This window comes from Phoenix dactylifera, chromosome 1 (genome assembly GCF_009389715.1).
Source record: "Phoenix dactylifera cultivar Barhee BC4 chromosome 1, palm_55x_up_171113_PBpolish2nd_filt_p, whole genome shotgun sequence".
In the NCBI taxonomy this organism is placed as follows: domain Eukaryota; kingdom Viridiplantae; phylum Streptophyta; class Magnoliopsida; order Arecales; family Arecaceae; genus Phoenix; species Phoenix dactylifera.
In genome coordinates, this window is record NC_052392.1 from 19659494 (window position 1) to 19681526 (window position 22033).

At 42.3% G+C, this 22033-nt stretch overlaps 3 protein-coding genes across 4 annotated transcripts; 1 reads left to right on the forward strand and 2 right to left on the reverse strand.

The window, feature by feature from the left end:
• Positions 1-640: 640 nt before the first annotated feature.
• Positions 641-5411, reverse strand: LOC103701513 (glutaredoxin-C8). The gene is made up of 4 exons (XM_008783588.4): positions 4825-5411; positions 1878-1951; positions 1080-1178; positions 641-993 (listed from the first exon to the last, which is right to left on the reverse strand). The coding sequence occupies exons 1-4, from the start codon at positions 4989-4991 to the stop codon at positions 923-925; spliced, it is 411 nt and encodes a 136-aa protein (XP_008781810.1). The 5' UTR covers positions 4992-5411; the 3' UTR covers positions 641-922.
• A 2877-nt stretch (positions 5412-8288) lies between these two features.
• Positions 8289-11385, forward strand: LOC103701584 (nuclear intron maturase 1, mitochondrial). Its single transcript, XM_008783704.4, has one exon. It carries the CDS (start codon positions 8586-8588, stop codon positions 10719-10721), a length of 2136 nt encoding a protein of 711 aa, XP_008781926.2. The 5' UTR covers positions 8289-8585; the 3' UTR covers positions 10722-11385.
• A 3393-nt stretch (positions 11386-14778) lies between these two features.
• Positions 14779-20853, reverse strand: LOC103701512 (probable protein phosphatase 2C 59). Of its 2 annotated transcripts, XR_003384580.2 has the most exons (9): positions 20383-20853; positions 19601-19728; positions 19233-19331; positions 18697-18855; positions 16365-16451; positions 16190-16281; positions 15892-15966; positions 15532-15800; positions 14779-15155 (listed from the first exon to the last, which is right to left on the reverse strand). XR_003384580.2 is itself a non-coding variant. In XM_008783587.4 (8 exons), the coding sequence occupies exons 1-8, from the start codon at positions 20460-20462 to the stop codon at positions 15642-15644; spliced, it is 879 nt and encodes a 292-aa protein (XP_008781809.1). In that variant the 5' UTR covers positions 20463-20853; the 3' UTR covers positions 15285-15641. The 2 variants fall into 2 exon arrangements, 1 of the variants encoding a protein (XP_008781809.1); XM_008783587.4 differs by lacking the exon at positions 14779-15155 and having other exon boundaries at positions 15285-15800.
• Between the last annotated feature and the right edge of the window lie 1180 nt (positions 20854-22033).

Here is a 22033-nt window from a genome sequence, read left to right on the forward strand (position 1 = left end):
CAGCATTTGGATGGATCTGGTTCGAACAGTACTAAATTTGAATTACAAACTACAGGATTATTTTTGAGTTGTAACTAATGTGTCAAGTAATATGGCCGGACCGAGAAATAGTTTGGCCGGTTTTATGCATAAGCAACTATACTGATGATTATACTATAAAAAATTACATATTGCATATATTTTCTTTGTACAAGATTTACTAATATAAATTTGAAAGTGGAAAACCCAATGAGAGAATACAAAGAGCACATTCAAATGTGACCTAAAATTTACCATCGACGTGTTTTCTAGAAAAAAAGAAAAAAAGGCAAAACAAACTATCAATGTGATTCACCAGGAACAATGAGCAAGTATGAAGCAAAAGTAGACTGGCATGGAGAAACAATTTTGAACGATAGCAGTCAAATTAGAAGGTGTTGAAATTTAAACCAGCCTAGCATGTCAGGATAGCAGTCAAGTTCACTTTTCTGTGGCTGTATGCAGTAGCTGGGTGACAACGGCTATTGGGGGATGCTGGTTGACCAAGCCTGCTCCATAGATGAACATCCTTAGTTTGAAACTCTAAAATCCAGTTACCTTCCAAGAAGAACCTTTTCTAGAAAAAAGAAAAAACTGAGAAAAAGCTAAAGATTCTGCGATCTTATAATGTCCCAAAGGATAGAAGACTCCATTCTCGAGCTTAATGATAGGAGATAAGCATGATCTTACCAAGAAATTGCTGTTCTTAGTCTCTTACCAAAATGACTACAGAATATAAGTTGTAGCAAATAACTCAATAGACCTCCAAACTTTATAGCATCCTAGGCCCAACAAACTTAAAATCTGTGGAGCACCACACGTCTTTATCAAGAAATACCTAGCTTAAATGAGAAAGAATGCATCCATATCCCCAGTGCCTGGGGAATTAGTCATGCACCACCATTTAAAGATCATCTTTTGAGTTGATACCCAGAAGTTCAGCCAGTCTGCCACTTTCATATGCTTCAACGGTATCTGACATCAAATCAACACCACACATATGAGAATCTTACAGATGTACTTTTTAGAGTAGATGTCAATGAAAGCAACAGATAGTTTACCATCGGAGCCACCAATGTGCTTTCCATGTATAAAAACTTGAGGGACCGTGCGCCTCCCAACAATCTTAGACAAGGCATCTTGAATATCCGGCCCATCCTCTGGACATTTGTTTGACAAAAAAAGCAGCAATTAGAAATATGTAGGAGCTAAATGATTAAAGTATTGATCAGGACCTCTCCTTTTGAAATGTATGTTTTTTAATCTTGAAAGACCACAGTGCAGTAAGTTAAAACTCATGGTCTGGCTCCCAGCACAGTAATAGAATAGGCAAGCCTAAAACACTGTTTCCTCAAATCTTATTACTACAAGGTAGATTTCTGGAATTAGAATGGTTCCAAGTTACAGGGATTATGTGCTAAGAGGGAGTAGAATACATCATTGAGATCTAAGAATAGGTGATACTAGTGCAATCACAACTTCTAAACTAACCAACTAGTTCTGTTATTTCTGCTAAGCATCTCCAGTAACAAGTGCATAATTCAGACTGCAACAGTGTGGGAATCACAAGTAATAGAAGTAATAGAACATACTAGCATTTTTTATCACTATTCATTACAACTGTCGAGAAACTTTTTTTAATTTTTTTATTTTATGTGCAGTTTAAACAGGATATAAAATGACCAACTAGATTATATGTGCTCAACATGAGTTGTGCGCATATCTGTTGGTAATGTCACTTATCTTTTTAGAAAACAATTTCCTTAATTCATGTTCTTAGAAACCTAATTTGTAAATGGAGAAAAACCATAGAAAACTAAACCTCAGGAGAGATTCTCAGAAATGAAAGTACAACAAACCTCTCTGGTCCAGCTCCACGACGTATGGTACTTTGTCCAATTCTTTGAAAACAGATTTTGCTCTTCTACAGTACCTGTTCAACCAATGGTAAAAATTAAATACTTTCACTAGTTAAATAGTTTCACGGGGGTGGAACACACACACACACACACACACACACATATATATATACACGTTACATACACACACATATATGTGTGCATGTATATGGAACAGAGGTGATTGGCTATTGAATAACGGTTTATTTCCATAAACAATGTAACTGCATTTTTGTTATCTCTTATCTCATGCATCTACAACTAATATCAGTAGATGAAGAACTTGCATGACACAGCATGCATAAATAAGCATTTTATATCTATTTTAAGGTTTGACTGGAACCATGATTGCAGATAAACCATATTACCCCATCATGCATACTTAGAAGCTTGTTAATAATTTGTTTGCTGGCTGATCATCTGCAAGACACCTCATGACCAGAGGGAGTGATCTGTCTTGAAGCCTCATAAAAAATATGCTACCTATACGTGCATACATAGATACATATACATATTTATATATATATATAGTAGAGGTAATATGTGGCCCATACAACAATCTTAATAAGGTCGGATCTGACCGGTGAGGGCCTGACACTAAAGATTCGAGCTGTTGGATGTGATCTACAATTCTAAATAGCTTGCAGTCAAAAAATAATGTGATTCACCGATCCTAGCCTATGCATCCAGTGGTCGAAGAATATGCATAGTTTCATGTTTTTTTAAACTGTTTATTTTTAACCATTGGATGCATAGGCAATGCGTATGCTAGGAATATCTAAATCATATAATTTTTGAAAATACGCAAATTTAACGAGATAAGAAAATTCTAGAGGTACAATGCAAGGTTAAAAACATCCTATCACAAGCTCTAAAATGTACATAGATAGAGCCCTAGGTATGGTGTTAGTCAAATCCCAAATACATAGTATTCCTAGGGCCCCATTGCTTTGACATTGTAATTTAATAGCTACCAAAAAGAGAATGCATTCAGTCCCGCAGCCTCTTGTATCTTCCACATCGCCCAAAACATCAAAAACCATACCAAAATCATGTCAATATCAACTACTTCCGCCTCAGTGCAAATCCTAGACTTCATCTTTCCCTAAAATCATCAATGGATGCTTTTACCAGTTTACTCCATATGGAACCTTATTTAACCACTGCAATCACTAAACTCTAAGCAAAGCTTCAAATGCAATGCAAAAGTTGGCTTCTTCAGTATAAATGTATGGCTCTTCTTGGTGTCAATTTTCTCTAAAATCGTTTTAACTTCCTGAACTATACACCTAAACTAGTAAGGCATTGTACCTGCAAACAAATATATGATGCAAATCGAGACAAATCACAATGCACATGGTGATCTCCTATAGACATCATGACATCAGACAATCATTCGTACATAGTACTTCCTACTTCTAAGGCTTCCACAAATTTTATTTTTGTAAACCAAAAAGCAGTAATAGGTTAGAGCAACTACAATTATTTAAATTACCAATAAAGCTGCTAGAACCTCTCATACCACTAATTCTTCCAAATACTGAATCGATAAGCAATAAACTGTTCAAGTATCTAATGGTGCACTTCATGGCCTCTGATACTGCACTCAAGGCATCTCCACAATCCTCCATGTCCCAAAAGTTTTCTACACACACCGTTGCTTTCCTTAAGTAAATAACTAAATATGTAAATAGGTAAATAGATAAATAAAACATAAAAACACACCTGTGGATGCACATGCATTCATCTGGAGCAGATTATTGCGATCAGAAAGACAATAAATACACTATAAGAGCTTCTATACGATCAGAAAGACAACAAATACACTATAAGAGATTCTATTACGAAAGTAACCAGGAATCATCACTAGAACTCTAGATACACTCCCAAAAAGGTAATAACCAAAAGAGCATACCGCCATAAATTACTAATGATATATCTCGGAACCGACCATAACCGACATGACAGACTGACCAATCAAAGTTCGCCCTGAAGCCTCTGACCTTAAAAATGCACAGAGTCCATTAAATTTTAAACTCTCCCTCCAGCTAGCAACATGTCGGCTATGATCACGAATGGTTTTCATAACCACATGATGAACAAGCGAGATGTGTGATGCATGGAGGAAACGCTCATGCATGATTTTTGGGATGTATGATCGATTACCAAAAATGGTTGAGCCGCATGCTCGAACTCTTTGGCGACGGGCGCCAACCCCCACCTATGTAAACTATTCTCGAGAGAGCCTCCAAGCAAGTACTCTCGACCATTTTTGCGCCCTCGTGCTGCCACTTTGCCACTCTCACAACACATCCGCTGCTCCCTAAGAGTCTGTCTAACTTAGAAATTGGAGGATTCGCTGCCGGACACCCTCCACTGTCTTTGCTATTTCAGATCAGATTTGGCGTCGGAATGAAGGTTCAAGGATTATCTTCTCAGCCCAACACCACCTCAAGAGCGACCAATGTTGCCATCGCTACCCAAGCATAACGGCCACCACATCGTCACCTCCGAGACGCATGGCGATCTTCAGCCGACCTTTATGGTCTAAGCTGATATTCGGACGATCAGCCGCTCAGCCAACTCGGCTGCCTTGATCGGCAACAACTAACATGATAACATGATGAGGGACTTCCTTGAAACCAGACTAAAAGGACGATCAACACGAATCCAAGCACACAGACAAGTCCGCAGCCTGAAGCGGGCTACTTCTTATTGCGCATTCGACGTAGTAAAATTTACTCACGTCTCTAAACAAGATCGAATTTTTCTTCGAGATAAATAAACAAGAATCGAATTTTAAACATGGATCGGAAAAAAAATCCCCACGTAGTTTCTCAAATTTTTTGACAAAGATCGTTCTTATGGTTTGCTTTTATGAAGGGAGGGAGGGAGGAAGGGAGCGTACGGGCAGTAGGACTTGGAGAAGATGACGATGTCGTGGGCGGCCACGGTTTTCTTGACGAAGGCCTTCTTCGTCGCGGCGGCGGATCCCTCCGACAAGAGGCCGAGGAGAGCGGCAGCCACCGCGAGCAGAGCCACCGTCGCCGTCCCGAGACGTCCCGCCGCCGCCATCGATCGAGTCCGGGGCCGCTCCTCGCAGATCCCCGACTCGACTTAAGATCAGATGAGCCCCCAAAGAGAAACCAAGAAGATTGGGAGATTATTTATTAATATTTGTAATGGTTAGAAAAAGAGAGAAACAGGGTGGCGGCGATTGGGGACGGATCGAAGGAAGCCGAAGGGCGGATGGCGTTCGAAAACAGCGATCGGAGGGGTGTAAAAGGGAGCCGCGCAACTGGATATTTACGTAAATAACCAATGGTCAATGGATGTGGAGACGCAAGCAATACGATCCGTTCGCTGAGAGTGGGGATGGGTCAGGGGTGAAGGAGGAAGATGCAGTGAGAAAGGTAATATATGATTTTTTGCAGATCTAGGCGAACCGAGAATAGTGGATCAAAGGAGGTCGGCCAGCTTTCTAGGCCGGAGGTCAGAATTGTAGAGATAGAGAATGTAACCCTGATTCGGCTAGTATCGAAGATGGAGGTACAGAAGACGGTATGGGCCCTAGCTGATGACAAGGCCCCCAAACCAGATGGTTTTCCTCAATTCTTCTTTCGCGTGTTGGAGCATTGTCCGGATAGCAGTAGTGGAGGTCATCCAGTTGTTCTTCACTCGGACAGAGATGACCGATGATTGGAAGGCTACGTACATCATCCTGATACCGAAGCGCCAGGACGCCTTAGAGCCAAGCCATTTCAGGCCTATTAATTTATGCACCACCTTGTATAAAGTGGTGGCGAGGATTATGGTGGGGAGGATGAAACCTTTGTTACCATGTATCATTTGTCAAGAATAGAGGGCTTTCGTAAGGGGCAGGAACATTTCCGACAATGTCCTGCTGGCTCAGAAAATGATGTGGGACTTACAACGAGCTTCGAAGAGGCGGAGCTTGATGGCAGTCAAACTGGACATGGAGCAAGCCTATGACAGGATCCGATGGAGCTTCGTCAGGTATGCATTGGAGAGTTTTGGATTTCATGAGACATGGATAGACTGGGTGCTGGGCTGTGTGCAGGGGCCGAGGTTCTCCATCCTGATCAATGGGACACTGTCGCCGTTCTTTCAGTCCATCATGGGCCTTCATAAGAATTGTTCTTTTCCCCCATGCCTCTTCATTATCTGTTTTGACGTGCTTTTCCGTGCTTTGCGGGCAGCTTGCGGGAGTCAAGAACTAGCAGCCTATGTGCCAGCTCCTGGCTCTCACCCTATATCCCATCTTCTATTTGCAGATGATTGCCTTCTATTGGTTAGGGTGAGGGCGAGGGACGCCCGAGCTCTTAAGCAGGTGTTGGTAGCTTACTGTGTGGCCTCCGGATAGAGGGTGAATCTTCAAAAATCTGCTATCTACTTTAGTTTGAGCATAGAGCGGAGGATGCGGCAGGAGATCAGGACGATATTGGAGGTGCAGGAGCAGGAGGGTGTGTGGAGTTACTTGGGAGTTTCGATTACAGGGAGACGGCTGAGGGCAGCGGGGTGCATGAGCCTGGTGCAGCGAGTGCAAGGCAGATTGGAGGGCTAGAGGGTGTCCTCTCTATCCATGATGGGCCGTGTGATGCTAGTCAGGTCTGTGCTGTGTTCTATGCCGGTTTATCTTATGGCTAATATTGTGCTCCCAAAGATTGTCCTGAGGGGGATTGAGCAGTTGTTTTAAAGCTTTCTGTGGGGCTCATAGGGAGGGGGCCATGGGGTACATCTAGTGGCTTGGAGCGAGTCTATCTGCCGTTTAGTGAGGAAAGTTTGGGGGTGCAATCCCTTCTCGAGAGGCGCGAGGTGCTTTTTGCTCGGCATGCAGTGAGGTTCATCCTAGAGCCACAGGGTTTCTGGTGCCAGGTCATGGCAGCGAGATATGGTTGTGGGAGAACTGAGGGGGCAACCCTGGGTAGTCGGAGATGTAGATGTTTTTACATGTGGCGGGAGATCAAGAGGCATTTACCGCTGGCAGAGGCGAACACGAGGTGGCTGATTGGCGACGGACGGAGTATCAATGTGATGGAGGATCCATGGGTGAATACACTTTCTTTGCGACTCTAGCCAACTACGTTCAATGCGGAGGTGGGCGGACTGCGGGTGTGTGACTTCCTTGTCCCAGGGGAGGCGGAATGGGATGGTGCCAGGCTCAGCCAGCTGTTTTGTGAGCAATTAGCTGATCGGATCTGCTCGCTACCGGTCGCACAAGCCGTGGACCCGGATGTCAGAGTATGGAGCATGTCATGCAGAGCTAATGTTAGGGTTGGGGATGTCTCCCGGACCCTCCAGTGGGACCACGTGTCGGGCCTGGATTGTGGCTGGATTTGGAGATTTGGACTCCACCCTAGGGTTGCCTTATTTCTATGGAAGGTAGCCTGAGAGCGCTTGCCGACGAGAGCGGTGCTGAGTAGACGAGGACTGAGCATTTCCTCCTAGTGCTTGGAGTGCCGGGTAGATGAGACAGTGGATCATCCGTTGTTCTAGTGTGGGTGGGCGAGGAGGGCCTAGACACTTGCTGTAGTACTGCAGGAGACTTGGAGTGGGAGAGACACTTTTCTACAGACTATCTGGCATTGGACTGGTATACCTCATATACGTCGGGTGGCCATAGGAGCGACTTGCATAGCCTATTAGATTTGGCTGGTGAGGAATGATCGGATTTTTGGAGAGCATGGCGCGTCCCTGAGGTTCGTGGTAGACTGCGTCAGAGCACAGACAGCTGAGATTATTCAAACAGACTTACATTGTGGACTTTTGATAGCTCGAGACACCTAGGGCCCCCATATTGCTCAGGCAGCACTCCATAGGGTGTATTTCACCTGGGAGCCCCCACTCCCAAATTTCCTCAAAGTCAACTTTGATGGCGCTGTCTTGGAGGGCGGCAGGAGAGGAGGAGCAGGCTTCGTCATCAGAGGCCCGAGTTCTAGGGTGGTCGCTACTGACGGCCGCCAAATCTTTGACATCTCTGTGCCAGGAGCAAAGCTGCAGGTGGCCTGGACCGGATTATGCCATGCCAGGCGAGCGCTTCGGGCTACCTCGATCATATTGGAGGGTGACTTAACCACCGTAATCAGTTGGGTCTAAAAGGACCCGAGCGCAAGGGGAAGGGTACACCCTTTACTTCAAGATATTTGGGATATGGTGAGTGATGTAGTAGTGGCCTTTCAGGTTAAACATGTATATCGAGAGGCCAACGAGGCAGCGGACTGGGTGGCAGTATATGTCGCGTGCCACTTAGGAGACACTCTATAGATAGAGAAGGAGGAATTGCCTAAGACGCGGTGTGACTTAGTTTTTGCTGATTATATATTCGTTTTTAGGGGGAAAAAAAAGAAAAGTCGGCTTCTATTGCCGATCGCTCCGTGACGCTAACCCAACAGCCCGTTCGCTCCCCATTCTACCGCTCCTTCCCGACGGGGGAAGCGCCCTCCTGTGTGTTCGAATCAGAAGGAGGAAGAGGCGGCCGCCGCGAAGCGCAAGGGATTCCTTCTATGCATTGTGTCAAGCAGGAGAAGCATCTGAAACGAATGAGGGAAAATACCTAAAATATATATGATAAAATATCTCTGAGAATCGAACTTCGACCCTCCAAAACGAACAAAGGAGCTGCCTTTGGAGGAGGGCAGAGGAGGAGGAATGCTTTCCCTCAAGCCCCTCCTTCCACTCCCCCACTACCTCCTCCTCTCCCTTCGGATCACCACCCTCTCCTCCTCCGTCGTTTCTCGTCACCAGCAACACCAACAACGGCCTTCAGAGGAGCTTCCCAACCCCTACGACCTGATGAAGGAGGACCCCATCCAGGTGTGCTCCGACCTGTGGGTCCGCTGCTTCTCTCGCCCAGACCCCCATCTCCCCTTTCCCAACCTCACCGGCTTCCTCAAGAAGTTCGACCTCTGGGTGCTCGCCTACCAGCGCGCCTGCGCCCACCACACCGGCTCCTTCCCCCCCAAGAACGCCATCCACCTCCCCCACCTCCGCTCCCTCCTCGCCCTCCAGCGCGCCGCACTATCGCCGAACTACACCTGGGGGGCCTCCACCCACCTCCTCCTCCGCTCCCCTGCCGAGCCCCCCTCCACCCGCCCCATCTCCCGCCGCAAGTTCCTCGCCCTCCTCGCCTCCGCCCCTCCCCCCTTCCAGGACCGTGTCCTCCAGGAGCTCCTCCTCCTCCTTCTCGAGCCCGTCTTCGAGCCCCGCTTCTCCCCCAGGTCCCACGCCTTCCGCCCCGGCCGCAGCGCCCACACCGTCCTCCGCACCATCCGCTCCAACTTCGCTGGCTACCTCTGGTTCCTCAAGGCCGATCTCTCCGCCGTCTCCGATAACTTCAGCCCCGGCGTCATCATCTCCTGCTTGAAGAAAGGCGTCTCCGATCGGAAAATTCTGGGCTTGATCAAATCCGCCTTGAGGCAACCCGTGAGGGTCGGGTCGTCGCCAGCCGATGAGGCGGTCGACAGATTGGCCAAGAAGAGGATGAAGCGGAAGATGCTGCGGAAGAGCAGGAAGAAGAAGGTTTTGAAGGAGGACGAGCCCAAGCCCGATCCCTACTGGCTGAGGGCTTTCTTTGGCTTCGCCCCCGACGAAGCCGCCAGGGTCCCCAACTACGGGCACTGCAGGATCCTCAGCCCTTTGCTTGTCAATGTATGCCTCACCGAATTGGACACTTGGATGGAAGATCGGATAGCAAGGTACTTTCGTCCATCGAAGCTCGACTCCATTTGGACGGATTCGATCGCCGACGACTGCCACAACCCTGCCTGGCCGGAATTCGTTCCCACGAGCGGGAGGGAGAAGACGAGGAGGATGGATTGCATTCGCTATGGGTCCCACCTTTTGATCGGAATTCGTGGACCGAGGGAGGATGCGGTGGAGTTACGAAAGGATTTGATTGAGTTCTGTGAAAGCAAGTATGGACTGAGGTTGGAGAATTCAAACATAGAGATCGAGCACATAACAAGAGGGATCGAGTTCTTGGATCACGTGATCTGCCGGCGGGTGATGCACCCTACATTGCGTTACACAGCAACAGGAGGGACGATCGTAAGCGAGAAAGGTGTCGGGACATTGCTTTCTGTGACTGCAAGCTTGCAGCGTTGCATCAGCCGGTTCAGGCATCTCGAGCTCGTCAAGGGGGATAAGGACCCGGAGCCGCTGCCTTGCACGCCGATGCTTTATGCCGGCCAGGCCCATACCAATTCTCAGATGAACAAGTTCCTCGAGACCATGGCGGATTGGTATAGATATGCAGATAACCGGAAGAAAGTAGTCGGCTTTTGTGCGTATGTGATTAGGAGCTCTCTGGCTAAGCTCTATGCTGCAAGGTATAGGCTGAAGTCTCGTGCCAAGGTGTACAAGATTGCCTCCCGTGACCTCAGCCACCCATTGAGAGAGAGTGCGAGGAATGATGCACCAGAGTATTCTGATCTTTTGAGGATGGGGCTTGTTGATGCCATCGAGGGTGTTCAGTTTTCGCACATGTCATTGATTCCATCATGTGATTATACCCCATTCCCTAGGAACTGGGTACCTGACCATGAGCGGATATTGCATGAATATGTTAGGCTGCGAGATCCGAAATTCTTTTGCGAACTGCATAAGTCAGTGAATCGGAATGAATTGAGATCGCCTCAGGATGCAATATCAGAGATTGTTTGGGACTATAAGATATGTGGAGTTTGGAGCAAGAAGTCTCTAGGAATTATCAAAGAGCAGGAAAATGATGAAAATAATACTAATGGTGATAGAAGCTTCTTGTTGAAGGAATCTATTGCACTTTAATACAGTGTTACTAGGGTGTCTCGGTGCACGAGACTCCTACTGTTGTGGAGTCTGGGAAGGATCAGATATACGCAGCTTTACCCTACATATGGAGAGGCTATTTCCATATTTTGAACATGTGGCACCCAGGTTACAATAGAGCAACTTCTGAAATGCAATTTGTAAATTTTCTGCAATGCTTTACTTTTCATTGATGAAAGAAGGCTGAGGAGAATCATTTTTTCCAAGTGCAAGTACCAGGCAACTGAACTACCATTGCTTCAGCAACCCATACAGCACCTTGGAGCATGTAAAGGTACGTGACCTTTAAAACTAAGCAGTAAATTAACGAGGTATGGTGTGTTATTAAATTATATGATGCATGCTCTATTTGTTCTCTGTGGTCAGTCCACTTTGGGCATATGTTTCTGGAAAAAACTATTGCTTCAACTTTGTATGAATGTTGTATACTTTGTTGGGTGTAATCTTTCTTTTTGATCAGTCCATAACACACTGAAAGTGAGGTTTCTGCAATGTGTTGTCATTTCTCAGTTACCTTGTTGTAGAGTAAGTGCTAAATTTGGTTTCTTAGGTGGATCAATATGATTCTCAGAGATGTACAGATGATAATGTATAAATGCTGAAAATTATTCATTTCTCCGAGTAAGTGCTATATTTGGTTTCTTATGTGGATTAATATGATTCTCAGAGATGTACAGATGATACTTAATGTATAAATGCTGAAAATTATTCATTTCTCCTGCATTAGCCTGCACTGTGGGTTAATATGGTAGACAGAGATGATACTTAATGTATGAATGCTGACAATTATTTGTTTGTTCAGTAGAAGCTTATATAACAGATTAATAACATGAGTTCCATTTCATCTGCTTGCAGTACATGCTGTGATGTATTAGGTTTCATTTGCAAGGTTTATCTGTATCTTAAATTCTATTTTTATTGTATGTTCACAAACAATTGAAGCAGCAGTAATAAGAAAAATTCTGTTTGCGTTAGATGTTCTTCTCATCCACAAAACATTAACTAAGCATCCAACTTGTTATCCTCTTTGCATACCTTTTAATCTGCATCAATGAGCACATGATCAGTTCTGTGGGCTACAAATTTAGTGAAATTGTACTCTCGCTGCCCAATACAAAAGCAGAAAAATTGTAATGCACCATCAGTTACATGATCAGGATGCATAATTAGTGATTTGCTGGGATTTTGAATAAAGAATGAGCTTTTGGCCTAATCTTAGTGCTTCAAATTTAAACTGCAGCTTAGGATCTTCTTCATTTTGGCCTTCTAATATATACTTCTGTTAGATCTTTATAAATGCCGACCCATAGAACCTCATTGATTTTCTTCAATGAGGTCTTCACAATTTTGGAGTGCACCAGTCTTCACTACAACCCCAGAATAGCGAAACAATGTTTAGTAATGATGCCTTTGTCCTTTTTCTGTCTTTACACTCAGTATCGTGGCTAAAAAAGAGGAAGCATTCTTTGGTTATTTTCCTTTCCTTTTTGTTGTTTTGTTTGGATAAGAAAGAGTGAAATTTCATAACCTTTTAGTAGGTTGCAGTTCAAGGCAATAATCTGAGTTCAGTTTTGAACGTTAAGTCAGTTCTATCCTAATGGGATTATGGGACTTGGCACAAGACCTAGATGCGCAACTGCCGACCTCAGACCAGTCTAGATGGCATGCATGCCTGTTTCAGCTTAGTTAAATGTATCCTAGTGTGCAATGTTATAAAGATTGCTGACAGTAGTGCAGATACATCGAGCAATATTAAGTTACCAACTAGAGGGTCATGTGTCAACTCTTTAATTGCTGCAATGCACAGCCTTCTTTTTTTTTTTATGGGGGGGGGGGGGGGGGGGGGGGGGTACATCGGCGTCTCACACGGCACGCACATGAGAGCAACCAACAAAATCAAAAAAAAAAGATGGTGAAAAGAATAAGGAACATCTCCTTGGTTCACCCAGAGAAATCCACCAAAGTGATGCGCCACATAGGAGGCCACCCAGTCAGCTGCACTGTTCGCCTTCCGATAAACATGAGTGGCTCGGAAGGAACCATATCATTTTTAAATAAGGGGAACCGATCCTTAGAATTTCTTCAAAGAGGGCCACAGACTTGGGCTCACACAATAGTGCAACCTATAATAGCTGTTTCATGTGAATAAATAGTGAAGATCAGGTCCGACTCTTCCAGGATCCTGGAATTAGGACCATAATTGGATAATAATTTTTTCTAGTAAACTTTGAATTGATTATACTACTCGTATTGCTAAAGATACTTTATCATAATTTTCTCGCAAAAAAATATAGTATGTTAAAAATAAAGCTTCCAGATAAACTTCATAATCTCCCGGTTTTTTCATATTACACTTGCTTCTCCCCCTTTTTTTTTTTTTGGAAGAAAATGGGGGGGGGGGGGTGGGGTGGAAGGAAAACCTCACCCACGTAGTAGTCCCCACTGGGCTTTCCTTCCATCAGAGAATGTTTGATGCAGGCCGCAAGTTTTCGTGTACCCTTCCCGATCTTCCACCGAAAGCATCCAGGCGTGGGGCATCCGGTCTCCAAATTTAATCAACGTCCGCACATTTCGAATCTGGGCCACTCCGGTGGAAACAAAGCTCCATTCCAACTGTGCTACCATCTTGGTACAATATTCTTGGAGAGACAAAACACATTAGAAGAGTGCAGTTCACTATCAATCGTGCAGTTCTAGGTCTGGACTTGGACCCAACAATTCCAAAGGTGACCCCATCTCTGGTAAAATTTATCCTTCACTTCTTCCCTAACTTGGAAGGATCCACGGACTCCCAAACAATTGCCGGTTCGCATCCTTCACAGTGCCCCATCCCCATTTACATACTCAGATTTTTGATACGTCAGTGGTTGCTTTCCTCCGTTTTCAGCTTCCTCTCAGCCTCTTTCGCTGCATCTCCTCCTCCCTCGACCTCTGCCTATGGCATCTCTTAGGCCTTCCGCTCCTCCAACTTCTGCCCATCTGCAACGTCATGTAGTGGAATGTCAAATACATCACGAGAGCCCAGGAGATTTTGGACGAAATAGCCAAGCGGTTTGCCACATCTTGATTTGGCTGCAGCCAGTAATCTTAAAGGTTTAGAAAGCATAATGTGTATTAAGCTGATCAGAGCCAATCTAAATCTTTTCTTTTCCATGGATGAAAAGGTACGGGTAAAACTTGGCTAGGAGTTCATACATCTCAGCATATCTCCCAGGTTAAAGATTTCCAAAAGGATACAAAATATTTGACAATTGCACCCTTTAATCTCTTATGCAATTCTTTGTAGCTGCCAAATCCCATGGAAGAAGGCTCATTTAAACTAATGTAGCAAATCAAACTCCAAAAATATTGACTCGAAAAGATGTAGAGAGACAAGCAGCAAGTCCCTTCAGAATTTTCTCCTCCATGAAGGATAGGTTATCCTGATCTGTTGGCCATCTCAATCCTCCCTGCATATGATCGTATTAGTTTTTACTTTTTCTAGCAAAGAGAAAATTTGATTAAATTCCACAAAAGATACGGCCTGGGTTTCCAATTTTTTTGGAGCCTTCTGGAGCTAGAAAATTTGGATATTTATTTCTTCTTGATATATAGGTGAGACTCTGAGAGTCGAACCTCCAGAAAAGCATTTACCATCCCTCCACATTCCCCTTTCAACTCCACCGCTGTTCTTCTGCCGTGATAATATACATACATACACATAAACCAAAGTGTATTACAGTGATATTAGGAGATTAGCCAAATACATTATCATAAAACAGCCATATGCTTGGTTTATGGAGGAAAAAAAAAAAAGGATAGCTGTTATCAGTTATCACTACCAAGTACCATCAGTAGCTGTTACAACACAAAATGACATACAATAACAGTTAACATAACAGCAACATGTCGACATAATTAAATATCTTTCTTGATCTGACATGGAGATTTGGATTTAGAAAATATTATTCTAATTAAATGAGTAGCAAAATAACATTCTAATCAAACAAATAACAGCGAGCAATGCTATTGTAACTTGGAAAGATCACTCCAAAAGTCACTCAGGTGCCTTGCACCAATCACTTTGCTGCATTTAATAGCACACTTTATGATGCCAATTCAAAAGGAAGCAATGACAATACACACCACTTTCTGAGTTAGTTAAGAATTTTTCTGTCATGAAAGTCTTTTGGATTTACATGGACAATATACTCATTAGGTATATATCACCCAACCAATATCATAGCCATGCCAGTTAAACCCCGCCGGATCAAAATGGACTTAATTTGGTCCAACATCTATTCTGGTTTTGACAGCATGAGAAAGGACGAACAATCTGTCGGAAAAATTAGGGTACCGTGCCCTTTAACTGGAACTTCACCCATTAACAGGAGTTCACCTTGAACTTCACCCACTTTCTGACATAGCATTTACCTGACAGCATCAGGATAAAGGCAAAAGGAAGAATACGTTTAGTCATACAAGCAAGCCTATGGACTGTAATTATCTTTGCCATGGACAGTTATTTTCAACAGGGAATTGATTCAACATTGGCACACGGCATGAAGTTATTACTAGTCGTGATTTATGATTGTTACTCTAAAAATAACCCGACAAATTCCCTGCATATAAGCATGCAAACATCAAATGTTTAGCTACAATAAATAGCTGACCTTAGTCTTACAAATTCGTGCAACAGAATCATGCTTTTCACACAATTGAGTAGGTTAGACATGATAAGGACATAGAATAAACAGATACGGACTTCTGAGAAAACGATACTATAGTTTGACATCAAGCCGAATTCTACCTTAAGACTAGATTCTCTGCAGGTTGTTTGAGCAGTGATGCAACTCCACTCCAACCTCACATTAGTTGCAGGCATTAGGGATCTACAGACGAAAGCCAATAGTGACCTTTCTATTGCTTTCCTTCCTGCGTATTGTTAATCTGGCTGGCTAGGAATCGCACTACAACGCATGTAATATTGTCTGCACTTCCTCTTTGATAAGCTTCCTGCATCAGTATCCTTGCTGCCTGTTCCGGGTCTTCAATGGGTTTAATAATCCCAACAGCCTCCTTAAATGATGAAACATCAAGGGATATTCAGCTTTAAGAAAGCAATAGAATCATGGGCAACATCAACCCAGATCAGAATATATCTGAATACCTCATTTGAGACAACATCCCATAGTCCATCACTTGCAAGGATGAGGAATTCTAGAGAACCATCAACCACCTCTTCCTGCATTTCCACAATAATTGGGTGTCAGCCAACATTGGAGCACTCAAACTTGAGACTCTTCTTAGAACTCTGACTATGGAAATCAACTTCACCAATGCACTTCAAGAGTAAAATTCATCTTGAAAAAAATTATGCATGGAGATTGCTCTTGAAGAGAACTATCCAACTCTTGAGCAAACTGGAACAGAAGATCTCTTCACTGACTGCAGTGTCATGAAAGTACCTGAATTTCTGGATCAGCAACAACAAACTGTTTTAAAAGTCTATCACCAAATGCACGTGAAACAGCGAGAACACCACCAACCCGCCATGTTCCTGTGGATACATGTTATTAATAGTCATATATAAAACAGCTCAATCCATGGGAAAAGTACCCATTAAAGAAGCCAGCAAATTACCAGCCCACATCACGAATCCCCCAGCATCCTCAATTCGTTGTCGTTCATCTGTCTGGTCAGGTTTGTGATCCCGTGAAACGGCTATAGCTGCAAATATCAAATACATCATCACACTGAGGAAGGTCTCATGGCAAAAGTACAAGCTTCTAATTTTTTTTAACTCTCATAATGAAATGATCCATGGGAACAATAATTATCTGCTTGTTCTAAAGTTATTGTATATCCAGCAACTTAAAAGTATGTGAGGATCTCATAAAATCATCTACGTGTCTTACCAAATGAATTGGTAGGACATTTCTAGGTAAAGAAATGCAATCATATAATAGAGAATTACCTGTTATAGAAAGATGGAAGTAGTTGATCATAAGGTTGTGCAACAAAAATCTATCTACTATATAATGGAGCAGTTATTTTCATTACAAAATAAAAAGAAAGGACATCCAATATGAAGCTTTCTTTCCATGGGCACAAATGCACTCCTAAATTGGTTATTTTGTTTTTCTTCTATGTATTGCTTTCCCATGAAACCAACACCAGGATCACTTCACACAGAAACATTCATATAGCAATGGCATCAGAGCCAATCAGCAGCTTCAAGAAGTAATTCTTTGTGACAGTCACAACTTCAGATGCACATGGATATTAATTGAAATACTTACTAGTTAAGCATAAGAAGCTCATGCTCTATAATAGCTGACATTTAGTCACGTGACAGCCAACAATAGATGCTCATTTGCGCATAGATGCTCATCTATCTTGTAAATGGCTTGGATGCCATACATTGACTGTGTATATTATGGAGTAGAATATGGTTGACCAGATTTCAGGTCAGATTCAATCCTTGACCCGACGATGGAGGTTTGACATCAATAATTCAAGCCGTTAAATGTGATCTACTGCCTCTATACTACTCACACACAAAAAATCATATGATTTGGGGACTCCTAGCCAAATCATATGATTTTTCGTGTGTAAGTAATTTACAGATCGTAGATACATCTAATGGCACAGATTACCAGTATTAAGCCCCAATCATCCGGTTAGAACTCACGAGATCTAACTTGAAATTCAGTCAACCGAATTCTAGTCCACCTCTATGTGTGCGTATAAAAGAAAAATTCAAGGAGAGGGAGCGAATGACAGATTCAGTGTCGTCAATATAGATTTCCAATAGTTGGACACATCCCTTGTCAAATTCAGCAAGACATCCAAGGGTAAGAAAAATTGAAGGATTCACGAAGAGAAATTTGCTTCCTTTGGGCATACATAACATGATATGCCACATAATTAAATGAATATCCACTCATGCCATCAACAAAACGGAATATTGACACATTTTCTACTAAAATTGGTGTAACAGATATTTAGAATATTCTCTATCTTTGAATAGGGCTCATAAGAAAAACCGTTCTCCGACACTATAAACACCAGACTTTCCATTCAATGCACACGCTCAGCTTGTAACAGTTGGTGCTCACTATTCCTATTCTAGAGCAAAATATAAGATCATCTGAGGCAATACTATTCATTTCAGTTGTTGTGACACATTATCCTATGACAATAAAATAATTCCCCAAGCAATAGGTAATAGAACTATATAAAACACTTCCAGATACTTTACTGTCAACATCAACAGCAAAGCTAGGTCATGAACTACATCTGAGAACATCAAACATGTCCTATTACTTCTCCCAACTCAGCAACTACAGGTCCACATCACAGAGATATGCAAGAACAAAGGGTAAATTGATTACATACTTATTGATTCCTGCACTTGATGTTCTACATAACTCATGGTATGCATTTAAGCATTACTAATTCATATAACAGAGACATCAATTAATTGTAAACAACAGTCAACTACTTGTATGTTGCAAACATACTGTCACATCATCAATCACAGTTTTCATTTTCATAATTCATAAACTCTTTATTGGAAACACAAGCATGAAGAGCTGCAGATTTGGATCCACAAAGTCAAAGTTTTAGATATATTCGCCCACAGCAAAATTATGGGCCCACACCCCAAGGTATGCATCAGGAACAACCTCTCTTTCATGGATAGATATAGATACTTGTGCAAGCACATGCAGGCACCTTTGCATATGCATATGTGCACACACTTATTCACATGGGTATGCGTGTGCACATGCACACAGACACTCATGCATGCAGGCACCTGCTTGCAGACAGAGAGATATGGTTAAGAAAGCACATTGTCAAAAGATTCAGGCAATTTCTACATTTGTATCACATAATTTATTGGTTGTTCTCATGCAAATTAATTATGGAATCCTATCAAATGACTGAAATTGGAGCGATCAGTACTCACCATTTCCTCCCCGACAAATAACAGCCCTGGAGTCACCCACATTCGCAACTAGCAAGCGATCACCAACAAGAATAGCAGTTGAAGCAGTTGACCCAGCATCACGATTCTGATTTTTCTCAGATTTCAAAAACTCTGAGTCTGTATGGTTGTATGCATCAGCTGCAAAAATAGGAAGGTATCAGTAACTTCATCCAGAGGAAAAAGCAAAAGAAGAATGCCTTCCATATAATAGTTTTATTTTATAAGAATTTTGGGAAAATTCAACCAAAAGAAAAAATCTCTAAGAAAATAATTATGTATTGTTCCAAACATATAAAAACAGAATGTAATATGCAAAATTACAATGACGACTTTACCAGTAATATCGGTTACAGTCTATATTCTACATCCTATTTTCTTACTGTTTTAGACAAATAATCTTAGAATTCAATTTCTGGTCTGTTTTGATTGCAAATGCTAGGAACCTTGCAATGAATGGTGTTGAAATCCTTACACAAAAGTACTCTATTTTTTTTAGATGTGGAAAGGAAGAGCACCTATTGCTGACTTTGTATCACTAATGAACTTGGGGTGATTGATCAAATTGCTGAAGAGGTGCTGTTTAACATACTCAGCTGCTCGAGCTCCACCATGACCTAAAATTACAATCATAACTGTGTGAAGTTACGGAAAAAGGATAAGCACTGGATAACTATGCTCACAGCCTTCAGAGAAAGCATAGTTAAACAAGAAATAGAAAATTACAAACTTTGTTGCTTGGAATTTTATTTGTTAAAGAACTAGGGAGAGCAGCGCACATCATGTCAACCAAAAGAAAAATTGGTCAATGATCATAGGATTTAAAAAAAAAAGGATCAGACTGAAACTCAGATCAACTTGTTAGTGAGGCAAAACAACTCATTACCATCAAAAACTCCGAATAAACCAACAGTCTCTCCATCAACACCATCAATTCTGGTTTCATAAAAGTCCTCCATTGACGATCTTTTCCCTGGAGAGCTTGCATATCCATAGCTGAACTTCCCGTTGTGACTGCGATTATTCACACACCAAACGTCAAATGACAGAGCCACAAATATGAGAATTTGATAAGCATGCATCTCAACGTCAATCTGACCCAATTTCAAACCATCCAGCAATCATATAACAATCTAATGGAGAGAAAGTCCAAAATAAACAACAAGCTGTACATAACACGCATCTCTAATTTATCATTCACCTATTTGCAAATGAATTTAAGGGAAGGACCGTACACTATGTTTGTAGCATATTCGGAGAAGTTCATTCCAACAGTTATGCATTAATACATAATTCCCAGACAAGATTTGGAAGTGAGGATGATCTTTTTGGAGAATGAACTTCCATGGAAAGAGATGAGAATTCACTGAGAAAATATGGCCCTATGAGGCATGGGCGGAGGAATACCTGAATTCTTCTTTAAATGTTCTCCCAAAAAAACTCCGAAAAAGAACTGAATAATTGTACAAAAATTTACCCATAATTTTATTGCTACAAGAAAATGTAGAACGAGAAATAGCTATCCTCAAATTTTGCAGAATTAAACAAGAGAAGAGGATAAGATATAACAACGAGTAGATCGCATAAAAGCAAGACTATAAATGATTCTTTTTTTTTCGAAAAAAAAAAGAAGAAAAAGATGAAGAGGAGGAGGAAAAAGAAGAAAACCTGAGGCCTCCACCGCTAACAATAAAGCCATCAGCCTGAGCTCCGCTGGTACTCGGAAGAACAGAGTTCAAGTAGCCCATGTTCTTTTCTGCCCAAACTTTCCCGAATTCTTACTCAAAATAGAAAAAAATTGCAGGGAAAACGAGGAATCTGGAACTCTAATCAGATTAACGATGAAGAAAGCCTAAGAATTCCAGGAATCTCCGCATCTAAATCCAAGGACGACACACGACTACGACCACGACGACGAAGAAGACGACCCTGGTATTGCTTCCAGGTCTATATCATTACATATTTTATTTTCGGAGCAAGAAAATCTAGAAACACAATCCGCAACAAGAAGAAGTTAGGAGGAAAAAGGGGAGAAATTAATGCGTAGGAGGAGAAGAGAGGGGGAGAGTGAGAAGGGGTAAGCAACCACCGGGTTTCAGGGGTTGGTTTTGTGGCGGTTGTCAAACGAGAGGCAAATAAGAGGTCTTGGCATTTTAACTATTTTTTGTCATGTTTCTTGAAACAAAATGATGATGATGATGATAATTTAAGGAAATTTTTTGTAAAGGTGCAGAAGAAAATTAATTTTGGGGCAAAAGTAGTTAATTTTGAACTTGACCCATTTTATTTCCCTATCTTAAATTTCCAAAGAAAAATAAATATTTTAACAAAAAATGATTTTTTGGGGCAAAATAGTCGATTTTTGAACATAATTGGACCATTATAATTTATAATTTTTATAAAAATTAAAAATTTTGCATAAGTTTCAGAAAAACAATGGAGGACTGCTATATTGCTTTGGGTTAGAAGGTGAAATTTTCTACTTGAGCTTGAGATAAAGCGACAATTGAAGCGTGAAGTCAGAGAGTGCCTAGGAATTAAGGAGCAAGAGGGGATATGGTGTTATCTGGATCACTGGATGTGTCCATCATTGGGCGGAGACTTTAGAGGATCGAGTGTGTTATTATGGAGCAGAATATCTAAGAGCAGTTAGAGGGCTGGCAATCTAGATCATTGTCCATCATAGGCAAGTTTGACTCTGGTAAGATCAATTCTTAGCTCTATGTTGATCTATCCCATGTCCAATACTATTCTGTTGAGAACCTCTCTTATGAAGCTCAAGCAAAAGTTTCTGAATTTTTTGTGGGGTTCGCATGGTCATGGGAGTAGGGTGCACTAGTAGCTTGGAGAGTGATTTGCCAGCCATTACAGGATGGTAGTTTAGGCATTCCGTTCTTGCTAGTTAGGAGAGAAGCCATGATAGTCGGCATGCTACGAGGTACCTGCTCAAGAAGAAGAGTCTTTGGAGCTCGATGATGAAGGCTAAGTATGGCCCATGGATCTCAGTTGCAAACATTCAGGCTAGTCTAAGTAGCTTGCTCATCTGGAGATAGATCAGCACCTATGTTCCAAGGGTGATGGCTAATACAAGATGGTCGATTGGGGATGGTTAGACTAGGGATGTGATGAGGGATACTTAATCGTCTGATCTCTCATTAAGGTAATGACCAATCATAGTCAACATGGAGACCGTGGCTAGTATGTAGATCTATGATTTATTTCTGCCTGGGGAGAGGAGGTGGAATTCTAATCTAGTTGTCCTCTTGTTTGGGGAGCAATTGGTCGAAAGAATGCTATCTCTTGCAATGCCTATGCATGC